We start from the raw sequence: 17941 nt of genomic DNA, 5'->3' as shown, positions 1-17941 counted from the left end.
GTATTAAACCCCGCTAACGGAACGCAACCCTAGCCCAGGTCACGTGAGTCAAGCGAGCCGTCGACGTCGGTGAGTGTTAAATAGATTACGCCCATATGCCAACTCCACCAAACAGCTCTTATGCTTCATTAATTACGGGGAGTAATTAAGTGATTTTTAATTATCAAAACAACCCTTAAGAGTGGAAGTGCGTCGTAGGGGTGCAGCGGTTTTCCCCGTGGGAAACCGCAATTAATAAACGTTCAGAACATCCCTTGCGGCCTTCCGCCAATAATTAACAACAGCATAAATCAACCTAATTAACCTCCCCGTTTTCACCTGCAAATAGCCACTGGAGTAGTCAACAAGTGACAGTCTCCAGCTTGACTTTCTATTTTCAAATATTATTAATCTCAATTTTATTATGTATTATTATTATAGGCCTTCCGCCAACTAATTCAGACAGATGTCATTAAATTACGAGGGTTCTAGAAATAATAATGTCTAATTAGAATTATAAATTTGGAATAACGGCACATTAGAAAGTTCGGCGCGTCATGACGCTTCCTCCCCCCTCAAGCCGGCACAAAGCGGCAGTAGAGTTTTACTCACAGGCCGGGGCGGACACGTGATCCCGCGGGGAGACTTCAACTTTTGTGCTACTGATCTCTTCATACTGGTAAATATTATAATTCATTAAAACCTCTTTTTTCCTCTCCCCGCGTGTCCCCGTGCCCTTTTCCGGTGCAGGGCTTAACCCGGCCACGTTAATTTTTGCTCGTCGCGCAACAACGGTTCGCGACGCAGTCACCTTACGGTCCGGGCCGACTCCCGCGAACAGAACTTAATTTAATTCGTCGAGCAGACGCCTGCCGACTACAAACGTAAAGACTTTTCTTTTAATATTACCTTCGTGGGCCCGCGACTCACACAGGTGAGCCCGGGCACGAAGCTAATTCCAGTTTATCACGGGAGTGGCCGTTAACCCACTCAAACTCTGCGACGACCCCCAAGCCCATGTAGGGATCTTATTTGTAAGTGCCGCAACGTAACACGTATTTAATTATTCAGTGCGAGTGTGTGTAGTGTCAGCGTATTTGTCCAGTGTAATTGTATAACTTGTGCCCATCCACACTTTGTGAGATGCGGGATTAAAAACCAGCACCTAATTAACGTGTTCTTTATTTCATATACGCACCCTGAACAGTTAGGAAACAGTCCTCTACACTGTTTAGGGCCAGTGCGTATTGAAAGCAGGAACTCCCTTCCACCATCAACAGCCGCCGATCCTAGTGGAACACGCAGGGGCAAAAACCCACGACCACCTCGGTTAATACTCAAATTAACCTGGCGCCCGCCGGAGATTTCATTAGGAGCCACTAAAACCACTAGGACCGCCCCGAGTCTCGATCACGAGACCGCGGGTGACGGCAAAGTAGACTAAAACAATAATTTTTAATTACTGAAAACATTTCAAGAATCCTTGAATCAGAAGTCTCGCTGCCCTGAAGTTTGAATTTTCATGGAGTCCCTTTCTCCTGTTCAATGGAAGTCACCATTCCAAACACCTTGTCACACATCGAATTTTTGTATCCAACTATATATGTCATATACGAATTAATTAAATGTGGTACAATAAAGTTAGAGGTATATAAATAAAAAAATACTCTGAAAATTAATTTCATTATGTAACTAATATTATTGATTAAATGTATACATTTTTAATAGTTAAAAAATTCCACCAAGCACTAAGATACATTATTTAATTTCAAAATTAAGATTAACACTGAAAAATTTGAAACAGTTCAGAATAAAAATAAACTTTGTTAGTGTAACATGATTAAAAACAAATTTGAGGTAATTTGTCCAAATTTATTTGAGAGAAAATTGGTAGCCTTTTAACGTCCGTTTCTACACATCCAACTCTATTGTTAAACTAATTGGAGATACTTATTTTGAAATTGTGACGGGGCCTCTTTTTGATTATTTAGACACTGCAAATAAATAAAAAATAATTATTATTTTACTTTTGATTTTCTTTAATCTTAAAGGCGAAAAATGATAAAAATTTATAAGTAAATACACTTTTAACGTTTCTAAACACATCAATAACATTTTTAGGTGCAGTAGTACCTAATTATAATTTATTCACTCTATGTAAACAATACAAACAACATGTAGCAGACGGCTTCGCAGGTCTTGATGGAATCGCTTTAACAGTTTTGAAGTTTGCAGTTTGTTCGGGAACTTCGGTACAACGAAAAGCGCGGGTTAAAAATAAATATACTCTAATGCACAGGTAAGATTGCTGTATGAAATGACCGATTTTAGTTTCAAATATTACGATGTTAGCACCTTGGATAGTATGAGTTTTGAAACGATGATGGTATATTATTAATATGTAGTAATTTTTACAGACAATCTAGTTTTAAAAAAAAGTTGAAACATAAGCATGTTTGACAATGTGTAACCATTCAACATAAATTTGACCAGAAATATATTCTCGAACATGAAAGTTGCGTCAGTTTGTAGGAAAAAAATCTTCCAACAATGTTTTGAAAAATCTTACATACTTTATAAAAACAAATCTTCGGCGTGAGTTAGAATGAGGTTGAAGTCTGTTTACTGTTCATAATCAAAAATTTGAAAGTGCATAGACTAATTACTTACTTTTTCACCAGCCTCCTTCATTATGTATATATGTACAGCTTAAATAAACAAAACCGTTTTCACAGTTATTTCTACTTGCATCTTAATTTTACAAACTAGTAGTGAGATTACTGAAAAGATTCATGCTGGAAGTTGTGCCTCTGCAGTACTGAACACACGGTGTGTGCACGGGGCAGGCAGCACACGGCGGGAACACCGGTGTCGGTGTCTTGTTGGTGCAGGCTGGTGCGGAAGACGTGAGAGTGGAGCGACAGGATGGGGCGTCACCACGCGGCCAAGTTCATAGATTCGCTGCGCCTGCATGTGCGCGGGGGAGCGGGCGGCACGGGCTACCCCAAGTACGGGGGCGTGGGCGGCCCCGGCGGCAGCGTCTACGTCGTCGCCAAGGAAGGTGAGGCTCCCGCGGCACGCCGTGGCTCCCTCCCGAGACCGCGTGCCCTCGCCGGAGCGCACTGCTGGGCCGGCTGCGCCTCTCGTGCGGCGGCAGTTAGCAGCGTTACAGCGTGGTGCAGTCACCTTTGTCAGGGTGCAGGAAATATTTACATTTCACAAATCTAAATTAAATTAGTTTTTTTCTGACATTAAAATATTTGCAATAAAAAGACATTAGGTTTTTCAATAATTGTTTTGTACATGTGCGAAACAAAATATTAAAATAAAGTTCATTTTTTATAGCATTTTTTATTTAAAAATTTTGTAATGATGTTATTTTGCTGAGTGTGTGAAGAAAGAAATGTGTTATTTTAAGTAGTTTTTTTACGTAATAGTTTCACGAGGGAACCTGTCAGTAAGGTTGAGAGCTGCAGCTGTGTAGTGCCGGGAAGGCCAGGGAAGTGACGAGCACGGCGTGTGTGCAGGGTGCAGCCTGAGGGACGTGGTGCGCCGACACCCCACCAAGAGGGTGGCGGCCAGCGGGGGCGGGAATAGCCAGGCCCGCCGCATCCTCGGGGAGCCCGGGACGGACGTGACGGTGCAGGTGCCCGTGGGGGTGTCGGTCATCGACGACTGTGGCCGGAACCTGGGTGGGTGTCCCCGCCCGCTCACCCCTGACGAGGCGGGGTCCTTAAGTTTTGAATAATTTATATTATAAAGTTGCAATAATTTCTTCCCAACCTGTCACTCAATTTTTTTTAAAATAATTCAACAGTAAAACACATAAAATAATATAAATACCTTGCTACAAGTTTTTAACTTATAAATTTGACTGCTTTTTGAATAACCAAGTCAGTTTTCTGTAAATATCCACTATCGTTGACATTTTCAATGTGTAGGGTTGGTTTTAGGGTTTTAATTGGATTATTTATTTTATTTTTTTAAACATTTGCCATATGCCCACCAACAGTTATGATCTTTGGCGGTGGGCACGACACTTATGGACAAAGACAACATAAAATAAAAAAGACAAAATACAAATGATAATTACAAAATATTATAAGTACAAAGGACAAAATGGCCATTACAAATACATGGAAAACTCTTCCCATCTGTACCAAAAGTGGGCAAGCTATACTTAAATGGAATCCACAACAAGTAGGCATATCCGTACTCAGGTAACTGACAGGTGATGTGCCACATACTTACAGTGACCAACGCAAAACAAAACAATGACAAAAGACAGAAACAATAAACAAATATAACAAAAAATAAAAATACCGACACAATATGATAATAAACCTTGATAAAAATAATTATATTTAAAAAAAATCAATAAAATGAAACACAAGAAACTTCCCTTGGACAGATAAGACAGGCATTTCCAGTCCCTACGGTTTGGCTGGGATTGTATGTCCTGGTTAGTTTGTAAATTTGGTTTCAACAACCATGGATTGTTTGGGTGGGCGGTGAGGAGAGATTTAAGCGTGAGTTAGAGATAGGTCGCGGATCACTCGGGGGAGGCTATGCCTCTCCCCCGTGACAATGAGTTGTTGGAAGATTCAGTTTAGGCTCACTCGAAAGGAGGCTGAATCGTTTAGTTCGAGACTGATAATGTAAAGTTGGTTTGGGTTACGAGGGCATTAGAGACCTGATGGTCAGTTTTAAAGTATTGGATCGTGAAATGTTCGTCGTCCATAAAAATGTAACTACATAGCTGTCGTATCTTAGTTGTAATGATAAATCGTGGTTTTATAATTATGTACGTACTTAAAATAACTTGTCGGAAGGGATTAGGGTAGAGTTGGGTGAAGTTCTCTCATTGATTGTCTTATCGTAATTATCATTACTTTAGTCGTTACTTGAAGATAATTTTTGTAATTCTGATTCAGAGATTTACTTATAATTTGTAAAGACTACCTGTTTCTAAAGACTGATTTTAAACGTTAGAATACTGAAAAATAAATGTGAGTTGTTTTTGAATTAGTGTTAAGTTATTTTTAAGTATCTCCATAAATTCATCTCTGCTGACATATTGTATGGGATGTCAATCCCAATCAATAAAGTTAAAGATAACTCTTCATAGATTCCAACTGATTGAATGATTTATTTAATTTAAATTATTTTGATTCATTATATTTTTAAACCTACTGTGACAGTTATAACGATTCTAGATAAAAACTGCATCTAAATATGCTCTACGAACTGAAAGGGAAGTTAAAATCGGCTGAGGAAAATTCCTTTGAGTCAAGTTTGATAATTTTGTTTTGTATGTCTTATGTTTTATCACTATCAGATGTACTAATGCTATTTGAAATTAAAGAACAGTATTCTAATTTTGATCGAATTGAAGAAAAATAGAAAGAATTCATCTGAATTAGAAGAAAGAATAACAGGTGATATATTTCTTCTAGAACTAGAAATTTAAAAATTCTACGTGTGTTGATTAAAGAATAATTTAGAATCCAACATAATACAAAGATCTTTTATTCAATACGTTTTAGAAATTAGAACATTATGTAATTTATAGTTATAATTAAGAGGTCAATGTTTTTCTGTTAAGAGAAATAATTTTTTTTATTAAGATTAAAGTTATGTTTTCACCATAAATTAATTTTATTTATGTCTTTTTGAAATTGAAGACAGTCAGGAAAAGTCTCTCTATGTATGTACACACACGCACACTTTATATCTTATACTTTTCCTTCAGTTTTGTCCATTGCAAACTGAAATGTGTGTGTTTGTGATTGTTTGGTGTGTCCTTCAAGTATTTAGCGCTGTGACACAAACACAGTGCCGTGTGCCGTGCCGCAGGGGAGCTGGACGCGGACGGCAGCAGCGTGCTGGTGGCGCGGGGGGGCCCGGGGGGCTGCCCCACCAACCAGTACAACGGGGCGCGCGGCCAGGCGCACACGGTCACGCTGGACCTGAAGCTGATAGCAGACGTGGGGCTGGTGGGCTTCCCCAACGCCGGCAAGTCGACGCTGCTCAAGGCCATTTCGCGGGCCAGCCCCCGGATCGCCTCCTACCCCTGTGAGCCTCCCTCTCTCTCTCGCCGCTTGTCGCAGAGCACTGTCGCGAGAGTTCCGTAGGATCTGGGTTTCAGTTTTTAATGTTTTGTGTATGTTTCTCCTTTTAATGTCTGTATAGTTTTTAATCTACCTTATAGGGGTACAGCAAATATTTAAATAGTGCTTACCCTAGATTTATATTAACTAATCCAAAGTGTTGGACGCTTCAAAATTCAAATATGGCGCCATTTTGCTGACCATTAACTCAAGCGATCCTGGTGGCCACCAGGGAAGACTCAGTGGTTCATCTGGTACCGGCGTCATCGGACGTCCGGCTATTGTTTTTGACTTTCATGTTATCTGGTAACAGTTTCAGTACGAAACAACTATTTTTGTGGTTAATAAGTTAGATATTTCCTTTGTTAGTGAAGCAAAAAAACATTAAGGAATTAGAATTGTATGCTGTTGCTTTGAACTTGCATCTTATCTTGGCTACATGTGCCAGTCGTACATATCAAAATTAAACATCCTAACGATTCTTGAAACGAATAAATCGTAAATAAATATATCACCAGAATGGTTAAGTTAGATAAGAACAAAGCCTTGCTTTATTTTGAGCATGGCTACCACTAAAAACAACGGAAAATGCCAACTGCTTTAACTGCAAAGAAATGTTCGTAATATTGTGATGGAGACATTTTTTAACTAACTCAAGTCAAGTTTTGAAAGTTGAATTTTTAAAAAAAAATAACACAATTTTTAAAGGCTCCACATAAAATAATTACCAATACTGTTTCTTGTGCATAGTGACGACATGAAACGCATTTCAGTATAAATGTTTGATATAGTAAAATTTCATCACTGCATGTGTTAAGATAGTATGTATTGGAATTCCCGTTCTTGAATTGTAAAAATGTACAAAGAGTCACAATTTTGACCATTTTAAATTCATTTTTTTAAACTTTATATTTTGTTAATATAGTTCTAAGTTATTTATTATTATTAAGTAATCATATTTTAATTAATTACTTATTAAATAATTAAATTTTCCACTTTTCATTAGTAAATTCATGTTTCAGTAAGCAACTAAGGGATCATTTATAAACTGAAATACATGTGCAACTGCATTGAATTTAGAATGAGTTATTTTGTGTTTTAGTAAATTTATAAAAAAATTTTTTTTTAGCTAAAATGTATTTATGCCTTTATCGGTTTGGAAACTGTGAATTGGCAACAGTTAGAGACCCGGAAATTTCGCGGATTCATTTAGTCGCAAGCTAGAATGCAAACCTTCACACTCTCGCACTGGGTTCATGATTGGCACGCAGTTGTTTGGACACGCCCGTCTACGACCGTGAGCCAATGATGCCCAGCTAGGAGAGAAGTAAGCGAATCAGGTAGTGCCAAATAACAAGGATAAAAATGTTCTCGCTAAAAAATAAACCAATGGGAAAGTAAACATGGATTGAGCACACCTATAACTTTGAATTCTATCCTGAGGCCAGAGGAATCCGCGAAATTTCCGGGTCTCTAGCAACAGTTGTATCAGCATATCAGCAAAATTTATAAATATTTGGCTGGCTGATTCAACTGTTGAAGAGATTTCTTTAATAATTAAGTAATTTTTTTTATTCTGCTGTAGCTTATGAACGTGTACCTTAAAACTTTTGACTTCATAGCGTAAATATTTTTTTCCTGTAAAAATGTTATACTCTATCTTTTATTTGAATTAATTGCTCTTAGTAACATTCAACATTATTAATAACTAATGTAATTTTTCTGTAGTTTGTTTTTATTTTTTACATTTTTTAAAAATAATGTTAATATAATCAAAATACCAAACGTAGATTAAAGTGACTAGAATCACTCACTTACAAGATTGCTAATGTGATTGCTTAATTTAGTAAATTATTGACAAGGTTGGGGAAAAAAGTATGGAGGCCACCTTGATATCAGTCTGATGGCTACATTTATATATATTTCTTCAACATTAGAATCACTTTTCACCAACTTGTTTTCAGTGGCGGATCGAGGATTTTGGTTTGGGAGGGGCTTGACCCAGCTGAGGCTAGGCTTTATCAAGGCAAACACTAAGACAATAGTGGACCCAGATGCTTTTGGAGGGGGCTTGAGCCCCTTAGCCCCCCCTCTGGATCCGCTAATGCTTGTTTTTGAACATAAACTCTTTTTTTTTTTCCCCGTCCTTTGCGACTGCACGTTCCTCTTGTAGAACCTGCACTGGCACAGGTGCGGTGCACGGCACTGAGAGCGTGTCAGGAAGGAAGGGTGACTGACGTGTCGGCAGTCACGACGCTGCGCCCCAGCGTGGGCACGGTGCAGTACCCCGACCTGCGCCAGCTGAGCGTGGCGGACCTGCCCGGCCTGGTGGAGGGGGCCCACGCCAACGAGGGGCTGGGCCACCGCTTCCTGAAGCACGTGGAGCGCACCAAGCTGCTGTTGCTGGTGGTGGACGCGCTGGGGTTCCGCCTGAGCCCACGGCACCGCCACCGCTCCTGCCTCGAGACGGTCCTGCTGCTCAACAAGGTCGCTATTACTGGCCTCGCTTCGCAAACGAGTAGCGGTGTATTTCATTACATTTGGGTACTCTGAAGTAGCTTTGCTTCTGGGTTGTAGCCATGTCCTCGGCGAACAATTCGCATACCATTTCGGTCGGCGGGTGAAATTTGCTCCCTGATAATGGAGACCGCGGTGTCGACCGGAAACGTCGGGTGAATTATTCCCCGAGGACGCGGCTACGACCCCGGAAGCCGAGCTACTTCTCGGACGGTAGCCGTGGAAAGCCTGCGAACATTTTTTTCAATTTGTTTTGGTTCATTAGGCTTCAATTCATTTAATTTCAGATGTGTCCGTTTCGTTTCAGATTATTTCGTTTGTTTCATTTTGATATGTAGAGTTAGTTATGTATCATTTAGACAGTTTCAATTCTTTTCTTTTGATTAATTTTGTTTCAATTCAAATTGTTTTATTTCATCACAGCTGGTTTCTTTTGATTCCATTTGATGTTGTTTTACTTCATTTCATTACATTTGGTTATATTATCATTTCACTACAATTAGGTGAAAACTGGGCTGGTTCCTAACTACATTTAAACCTCGTTCATCCGGACTAACTGGGACAAAAGTCAATCCGGATAACCCAAAATTCAGATAATTTGGGTAATGTGGCCAATGAGCAAAACAAAATCTTTAAACAAGCAGACTTACCGTTGACTATGATAGAAACTAAGTTTTGTAATGATAGTAGATAGTATAATACATGCCGTATATTGTTCCCAAGACATTAAAAAAATATAAAAAAAACTTTCCATATTTCTCAACAAATAATAAGTCCAATTTCTTTTTTTTCACATATGTATGCGTTTGAATGGAACACGGTCACGCAAACGCTTTATCATCAATAGTTGAGTTGGAGCGGAGTCAGCCTGACGCTGCAAGTACGCCATGATGTTTGTCAGCTGGTGCACTTTCTTAAATGTAAATTAAAAAAAAAAAAAGTTTTTTTAGCTAAAGATTTTTATGCGAACATGATATGAAATGTGTACAAATCTGATCCGGATTATCCTGAGACCCGGATCAACGAGGGCCGGATAAATGTTTTGCTGTATAGGTGGCCAATTCCTTTTCCTATACACCCGACTTCCGCAGTGTTTGTACGTTTGTGGTGACCTCGATGCTGTCGATTATAAGTAAATCAAAATAAATTAAACAGTATTTCAGATGTACAACCAATGTTTATTGAGGTTTTGTTTACATCCATTAATTTTTTTTCTACACCAAGGAAGTAGTAATGTCAGCTATAATGTTCAGTATTTTTTAAAGACTGCTGCAGTGTTTGTAGTTTGTAGTGACCTTGATTTTGTCGATGATTAAAAAAAACCAAATAAATAAACAGTATTTCAGATGTACAACAAATGTTTATTGAGGTTTTGTTTACATGTGCCATTAATTAGAGACATTATCATCATGTAGCTGATTAAACTTGTTTTCTACACTAAGGAAGTAGTGAATAGTGATATCTGCAATAGTACTCGGTTCTCTAAAGAGTGGAGTGTGTGCGAGGACACTGCCGGTACTGGGGTTACAGGAGCTGGAGCTGTACAAGGAGGACTTGCTGCTGAAGCCGGCCGTGCTCGTCGTCAACAAGATGGACCTGAGCGGCGCGGACGCTGTGCTGCGCGACGTCAAGGCCGCGCTCCGAGACCTGCCTGGTGAGTGCACGGCGCTGCTCGCTCTGTCGAGCGTCTGTGTTTGTCCACTGCCTAGCTCCGTACCCAGCGACCGGCGTTGTGTTTTTGGCCATTTTTAAAAAATATATTTGTTATAATTCTGGTTTTTCAGTTACTGCCAAGTCGAATCAGATCTTCGGTTCTCAAAACTGAAGATTGAATGAACAAGCATTTTCAAATTAAGAGTTTGGGAGGATTCCCGAATTTTCGGAATAAATGGCAACCTATCTTTTCCGAAAAGTCGGCAGGAAGTTAAACTTTTCTGTATCATGAATGACTGCAGATGCAACACAATTTTAAAAATCACGGGCATTCAGTGATATGTGATTTAACGTGTAAAACACTGGAGACTCAGTGGATGGAAAACCTTAAAATAGTCATTCATGAACCATACCAAACTTAAATGATGCCGGGGTTATGTTTCTCCACATCGTTTATAAATTATTTTAAAATGTGTGCCGGATTTAAAGCCTGTCACATATTTTACAACAGTAGGCATACTCCAGAACAACGCCACTCTTATAGAGTTATTAGTGTCCGAATGCTTAGTGAAAGATGGCTTACAAATTAATAAAAAAAAAATGTTCAAGATGATATTTTGACAAGTAAAGTCAGAGGAAGGGTTACCTGTGAATTTTAGTGTGTAGGGAATAAGTTTTATTAATGTGATTTACTTTGTTATAAACCTGTAATTGTGTTTGAATTAGTGATGGCCCGATATTCGATATCCGATATCGGAGATCGGTAATATCGGCACATTTTTCAATATCGGACATCGGTAAATACTTGCGATATTTTGATAACCGATGTTTGCTCTCGCCAATAATACTTCTCACATAACCTTAACCGTAATTCCAAGCTTATTTTCCGCGGGCGTAATTTATCTTTCTTCACGTCACCATATTACCTAGTAATTCCAAGCATATTTTCCACAGAAACAATTTCAAGATTTCAGGCCTATTTCTTCTTTCTGATACTGCAATGCATCCCGACGGTACAATTCTTCCATGTGTGCACAAATCCCAGTCATTAGTGCATATTTATTCGTTTCAGATATTCGCAAAATGTTTTCGCTTGATGAATTTTCGAAGTTCACTATGTGTACATAAATTGAAAACATAAACGAAAATAATTACGATATTTAATTTAATAAGTGGTGTAGCCGTAAGTAAACATGAAGAAAAATAAAGTTGCTGCTTGATATAACAGACATTTTCTTTCCGTGTCGTTTCATGGTCGCCAACTGCTGTTCTATACAAAAACATTACGTAATTTTTACAAAAGCTAAAATATGAAACGTGTTTACGTAGGGCAAGTTGCAGCAAAGGTATTATGTTGGCTATATTGAGTGCATTGAAAACAACATAAATAAAGCTATGTGGTTTTATAAACTCTGCAGTACGTTTCTAAGTTGTATTGAAATTACTTTTCACGTATTTTTAACGTGTTTTCGCACCAATAAATGGAGTGATACACTTGAACAATGGTCACAAAATTTACTTCTTGAAGACCTTCCTTTCTAGCGTGTCGTTTACCGTGATGAAATTTTACAAAGGGTACAAAAGTTTGATGTTTTTCGGCGGTAGCCTACAACTCACGTAGTTTAGGTTCCCTACCACGTTCGTGCAACTTCGGATTTCTCTCAAAAATTGAAATTAAAAAAAATCGAAGTGTTAGGTTAGGTTAGTCACAACATGCTTGAACTTCTGATTTAGCGGCTGAAGTGGCGTTAATAAACTTCGGAAATCTTCGGAAATTCTTGCAGGGAACCGAAACTACGTGAGTTGTGGGCTTCCCGTTTTTCGGGTGGTATTTTTAGATTACAGTTGAGACACTGGACTCAGTACATGCAGTGGCTTGTAATTCATACATTAAAAGCAAATACACTAGAGACTAATACCGGACAGCTACATTATTTCTCCACAAAAATCTGAAATTTGTTTCCTTGTAGTTACAATATGTTTTTTGCATACTGTAGGTAATACTTACACCAGAATATTGCTTTATCTGGCCTTGAAAAACAATTTAAATTTTTAAGACCTTGAATTAAGAGAGCTTATTTGTAGGCCATTATGATAAATTCATTATTAGCTTTCATTTAATGTGAATTTACTATATTTTACAATTAATAAAAATAATATACATTCACATATGTATGTTTTATTAATACAGTAAAACCCCTTATTTGCACTTTTCAAGGAACCCCAAGGAAAAAGTGTAAATTGCGGGAAAGTGTAAATTGTGGGAAAGCACTTTTATTGGCAGTTAATGCTAAATTTTAGCTTAAAAAAATGTATCAGCATTTACCTATTTTTAATTATTGTGTTTAAAGTACTAACAGGAATATTCAGTTCCTTGGCCAAAACCACTCGGGTACCCACATGCTTGTCAAACTTCTCAATAATTTTAATTTTATCTTCAATAGATAAAGTATTTCGTGGAACTTTATACCTATCCATCTTGCCATAAATAATATTGTGAACGATAAAAAAACACGTGCTAACCAAAACGGACGTTGACTAATGTAAACAATGAAAGCCATCATAGATATGTACTGTACATAATGCAGCACTACTAAATATACGTACTGTGTATGAGCGCTTTCCGGTAGTATCGATAGCTCAGCGCTTCGGACTATGCTCTGCTACGAGAGTGCTCTATGACACCATAAATAAAACCGTTTGTGGTTATGCTACGAAAGTTCTCTATGGCAGCAAAGATTAAAACGTTAGTAGAGGAGAGGCACCATAGAACTTGTCGATACATCAAAACGAAAGGTTACAGACAATAGGCGAACTACTTCAAACTTTTCACATCTATGACTAACGTGACGAGTATTTACATTTTTACCGTGTTTTGAAACGTACATTCCGGGTTTTTTGGTTACGTAGCGGTGTAATTTCAGGGAAAATGCAACACGAAAGTTAATGTACAATAAAACGGACCTACATAAAATAACGTTATTTGCGGGAAAACGTAAATAACGAGAACGTAAATACGAGGTTTTACTGTATTTACCATTTTTCATTATTGTCTCTAACAATACTCCAGAACCACAATTTTATAGAATCAGTGTTAGAAATGAGATAGGCCTATTATCAGAATATCGGGTATCGGTTATCGGATCGGTAAATTTGGAAATATCGGAATCAGTATCGGGTTTTTGGATATCGGGCCATCACTAGTTTGAATTATCCTTTTAATAGATATTTTCATGTGTACAAGACAGGATGGCACAATTGATGTTCTCTCTTCTTCTCTCGCACCGAGCCCTCTTGGATGAGAGCCAGGTATCCTGTAGAGAAGATCGAGCTGGTCTTGCGGCAGGATTCACATCCGGCTGGTATGCACGGATGATTATGGTTGGGCAGTCTTCTTGGAGGGGCGACGCAGGGGTTGCAGACGCATCCGTCTCCGGGCTGGAACGGTATTGGAGAGGGCTGTTGGAAGATCCCTGGATGTCCTGGTCTGCTTCATTCCTGGATGTTGTGGAGAGCCGGCGATGGGTGACAGGGGAGCCGGGAAGTGCCGATAGAGACGCAGGATACTTCGTATACGTCTCTGGCTGGGTTCCTGGTCTCTGGAAGGAGGTTCGAGGGGGCTGGTGGTCTGTTCAGGAGCATGGGTCCTCGGAGGGCTGGGTATGGGTGAGAGTGGAGGTGGAATGAGGTGATAGGGGCGTAAGAGGTGATGGAGCTGATGCTGGTTGAGCTCTTCCTCTTCTTGCCTCTTGATGGTGGTTGTGCTGATACTTGAAAGGGCGGTCTGCAAGAGTTCGCAGAGTCCCCTCGGCAGAGGGAAGCCGTAGCGCAGGTCCGGGCAGTTCCCCTGGCGTCGGACGAGCTCCTCCAGGGTTGGTGGTGGTCCGGGTATCCGCACCAGGGGTGGGAATAACCCCGGCGGAGGCTTCACGGAGGTGACCTGAAGCTTCCTCTGCTGTGCGGCCTGCTGGCGTAGATGAATAGCTAGAGGGGTGAGGGATGGGGCTAGGCTATTCATTGAAAATGTCGGTATTTTACAAGGAACTTTTATTGACCTGAATGTCCAAACAGTTCAAATGGTCGCCTGCGTCGGCTTTCACTACATACACAGAATTTATACACAGTACACCCTATCGTCAAGAAAAGGGGGGGGGGGGGGGGGGGACAAATTCCCTAGGCCGAGATATGTCCTCGGATGGCCTGACTCGCGAAGGAGGGGTGCGAGCAGCAGAAAACGGATAGCCCGTCGTTCTGCTGCTCCCCCTATGATCGTCCTATGGTCAGTGGGCGGATTCCAGCCTCACTGGCCGTCGGGCCGATCAACTCACTTCAGGTGGATGACCTCGCCTTTATATAGAGAGAAAAGCGTGGGAAGAAGAAAAAGAAGGGATGAGATGCGCGCGCATAAATCTCGCCGAAATTTCCCTGCCCTGGTGGTGGAAGTATAAACTAGATATTAATAATTAAAAAGAAAAGATTAACATGGCATAAATTATATGTACATACATATATATTAAATCCTATGTATTAAAAAGTATTTAAACTTGCTTTCACAACTTAATTATATACTTTTATAAAATATAAATACAGTTGGTAGATCGCCGTTCACAAGATGGCGTCCCAATGTACATGTTTAGCTGTGGCAAGAGAAAAATATACATTTGTGTACATAACTCGTCCATATTTACAATTATATTCTGAAGTACATTAATATGTGTGGTTATAACAACGTAAAAAATAAAGGGCGAAGATGGTTGGTTGCTTTAATGAATTATTCTATTGTTTGTCACTTTGTTTATAACCTACGACGTCGCACAGATTCGTCGCCGCATATTACGTGAGTAGGCCTATTGCCGAAATACCTTTTTCCCTGAATTGCTTCTGAACTTATTAAAACTCGTTTTTGGGTTTAATTATAACGTGAAGTAACGTGATATTTAACATAGAGAGGGAGGGCAAGCGTCACAATGTAATTGCTACTAAATTATTTTTAGGCAAAATATTATATATGACTATAAATGTATATAATATAATTTTATTCAATGTACAATTTGAAGCAAAGTTTTTATTAGATTTGAACATTCAATGAGACTTTCAAGTCTGTAATTTGATACTGCCACCCTGTGATACAATGATTATTATTTTTTAACTTGATTGAAGAAATTCTTAGTTGCGGTGACGTAGCTGGTCATGACTGATATTCTTTCAAATTTGTCTTAAGTATTCATAATTAGAATATTTTGATATGAAAGAGGACAAAACAGTGTTGGAATTGAGCATTTTGTACCAAGAACTGCAATGTCAAAGCCATATTAGATAATAATTGGACTTCACTGTTATACAACATATGAAACATCATGTAACTAATCTTAAACTGTCCAATTTGCAAACCAGTGATCCAGAATCGGAATTGAGGTGAGATCGGACTCTACCAATGTCAATATTTTGACTCTCGAATTATGTGTAAAATTTTCTGTGACCTATGCTATAATAAATTGTTAGATTGTCATGGTGATATGAGTAGTCAGTGGGCTGGGGTTTTTCCCATGACTCTTGCTGTAGTTGTCTTAATGTTCTTGCTTCACTTTTCTGTCTGGCTTAAGGCCGGTCTGCTGTTCTGCCTAGTGTGCAGTGAGGTTTTAGCAGGTCGGTACTTCCATCTCCCTCGCTGGCCGTGGGCATGTTCGTGTTGTGATGGCCGATGGTTCAGAGACAGTCAACAGTGTGTTCACCTTTACCCCCCATCCCTACTACTCACATCTGTTGAGATCTGCGCTACCAACAGGACAACTGTTGGAAGGAAATACCCATTCCATCACTCACAGAACTTATTACTCTTCGTGTCAATATAACCTTTTCCAGTTCAAAGACAAATTCTACTAGCAAACAGACGAAATGGCAATGGGATCTTCACTTTCACCCTTCATGGCGAGTTTCGAGCAAAAAGCACTGAACACAACAAATACTCCACCTAAAATCTGGCTTTGTTATGTTGATGACACTTTCCTTGCATGGCAACATGGCCCGCTAAAGAGTTTGCCCGGGTACTTAATCCTCTCAGGCCACTCATACAGTTCACATATGAAAGGAAACCTTCCTTTCCTAGATGTCTTAGCTTCCAGGGAAAACTGCAAAATCACCATTAAAGTGTACACGAAACCAACTCATCCAATACCTTCATTTCAACTCCAACCATCCGAAAAGCACCAAAACTGGTGGCATAATACACACTTTGATCAACCGAGCTGAAGTTATTTGTACTGACAAGACAAGAAATCACTTGCTGATGAACAAAATCACTTCAAGTATGAACTTCTAGCAAATGGCTACCCACCCAACAACATAAATCGGCATACAACATCCAATAAATACCATATCACTCAACAAAAAACTACAGATAAATCAAGTGGCACATTAATTATTCCCTATGTTTGTGGGAAATAAGACGTCTGGGAAACAAACCCGGACTAAGAACCGTTTTCAAGTCAAATTCCACTATCAAAAGCATTATTACCAATGTAAAACCAGCCATAGACAAGTTTCAATGTCATAACTGTGTGTATCAGATCCTTTGAGAATTTGTTTGTATGTACATAGGGGGTTGGGGGGGGGGGGGGGGGGGGGAACTGGAAAGGCTCTTTCAACATGCATTAAGGAACACAATAATAACATAAAGAAGGGTCAAACTCTATAATCTAGATTTGCCGAGCATGCCTGGGACAATGCAACACCATTTATACAGGAAAAACACCCAATACAAAGGAAAATATTATTAACAGAAATTTGGAAATATTATCAGTCAACAAAGCATTGAATTAAAAAAGAAACCAATTTACTACACAGCTCAGTTGCAAACCAACAACCCTCACAGCAATACATTAGCCATTAATATCACCCCCTTTTGTGAGCAACCAATCAGTATACCTGCCATTGGCTATGCAAGGAGAGGAGCTCTAACATATTTAAACTAGGGATGAGACGATTCCAAAATTTTCGATTCCTTAAAAAATTCTTCGATTCTCGATACTCACCTAGTTAACTTAATATTAAATAATTCAAATTCTATTTGCAACATTTTTTTTTCAGCTTTCAATACATTTAATGATGTAGAATACATCATAAATTCATATTTATCAAATTTGAGTACACAACTAAGTTATTAACATTAACTCATATAAATGTTTACATCATTAGAAGGTAATGGCTCATATGTCAAAGGGGTCAAACTAATCTAAAATTTGTTTTGTGATACGGAATAAACTATAAAAAAAAAATTTAAGCTTTCCTTGAGCAGTATAAATTATTTTCGTTCATACAACTTGCCTAACTTAGAGAAGGGTACAAATTAACTAAAAAATTTGTGAAATGAAACAGTAACAAAATTAAGCGAGAACTAGCAAATGAAAGTGTTGTACTTGATTGTGGTATTTCGGCATTAAGTTACATTTAAGAAACACAAATTCATTCGTTGTTATTTCTGCGTTGTGGTAACGACCCAACAAAATCTATAAAACACTGACCAACTAATCATCACCGTCATTCGAAAATGAATGTTTGTTTACATTTTTCCGCTTTTTGGCGCAATTTAAAATGCTTGTGCTGCCCCATACGGCTGGGTGACGAAGTAAAGATAGTTCCCAAGGTCCCCCTAGCCTGGTACCTGATTCGCCCGATAATCTGCT

The 17941-nt window shown here is 39.0% G+C and overlaps 2 protein-coding genes across 2 annotated transcripts in view; one reads left to right on the top strand and one right to left on the bottom strand.

Annotated features, from left to right (window-relative positions):
* The first annotated feature begins 2129 nt into the window (after window positions 1-2129).
* Window positions 2130-17941, top strand: part of LOC134536214 (GTP-binding protein 10 homolog) — a 21821-nt gene continuing 6009 nt past the window's right edge. The window contains exons 1-6 of the mRNA XM_063375874.1: window positions 2130-2278; window positions 2871-3040; window positions 3507-3671; window positions 5836-6054; window positions 8338-8576; window positions 10137-10260. Of these exons, the coding sequence (XP_063231944.1) occupies window positions 2905-3040; window positions 3507-3671; window positions 5836-6054; window positions 8338-8576; window positions 10137-10260 (883 nt within the window). The 5' untranslated portion in view covers window positions 2130-2278; window positions 2871-2904. The remainder of the gene's footprint in view (window positions 2279-2870; window positions 3041-3506; window positions 3672-5835; window positions 6055-8337; window positions 8577-10136; window positions 10261-17941) is intronic.
* Window positions 13461-17941, bottom strand: part of LOC134536213 (tRNA N6-adenosine threonylcarbamoyltransferase, mitochondrial) — a 26486-nt gene continuing 22005 nt past the window's right edge. Inside the window, exon 10 of the transcript XR_010075775.1 lies at window positions 13461-14243. The gene's annotated coding sequence lies outside the window, so the exon portion shown is untranslated. The remainder of the gene's footprint in view (window positions 14244-17941) is intronic.

This window comes from Bacillus rossius, chromosome 10 (genome assembly GCF_032445375.1).
Source record: "Bacillus rossius redtenbacheri isolate Brsri chromosome 10, Brsri_v3, whole genome shotgun sequence".
NCBI lineage: Eukaryota > Metazoa > Arthropoda > Insecta > Phasmatodea > Bacillidae > Bacillus > Bacillus rossius.
Note: the sequence above shows the minus strand (reverse complement) of the source record. Positions and strands in the feature narration are given on the sequence as shown.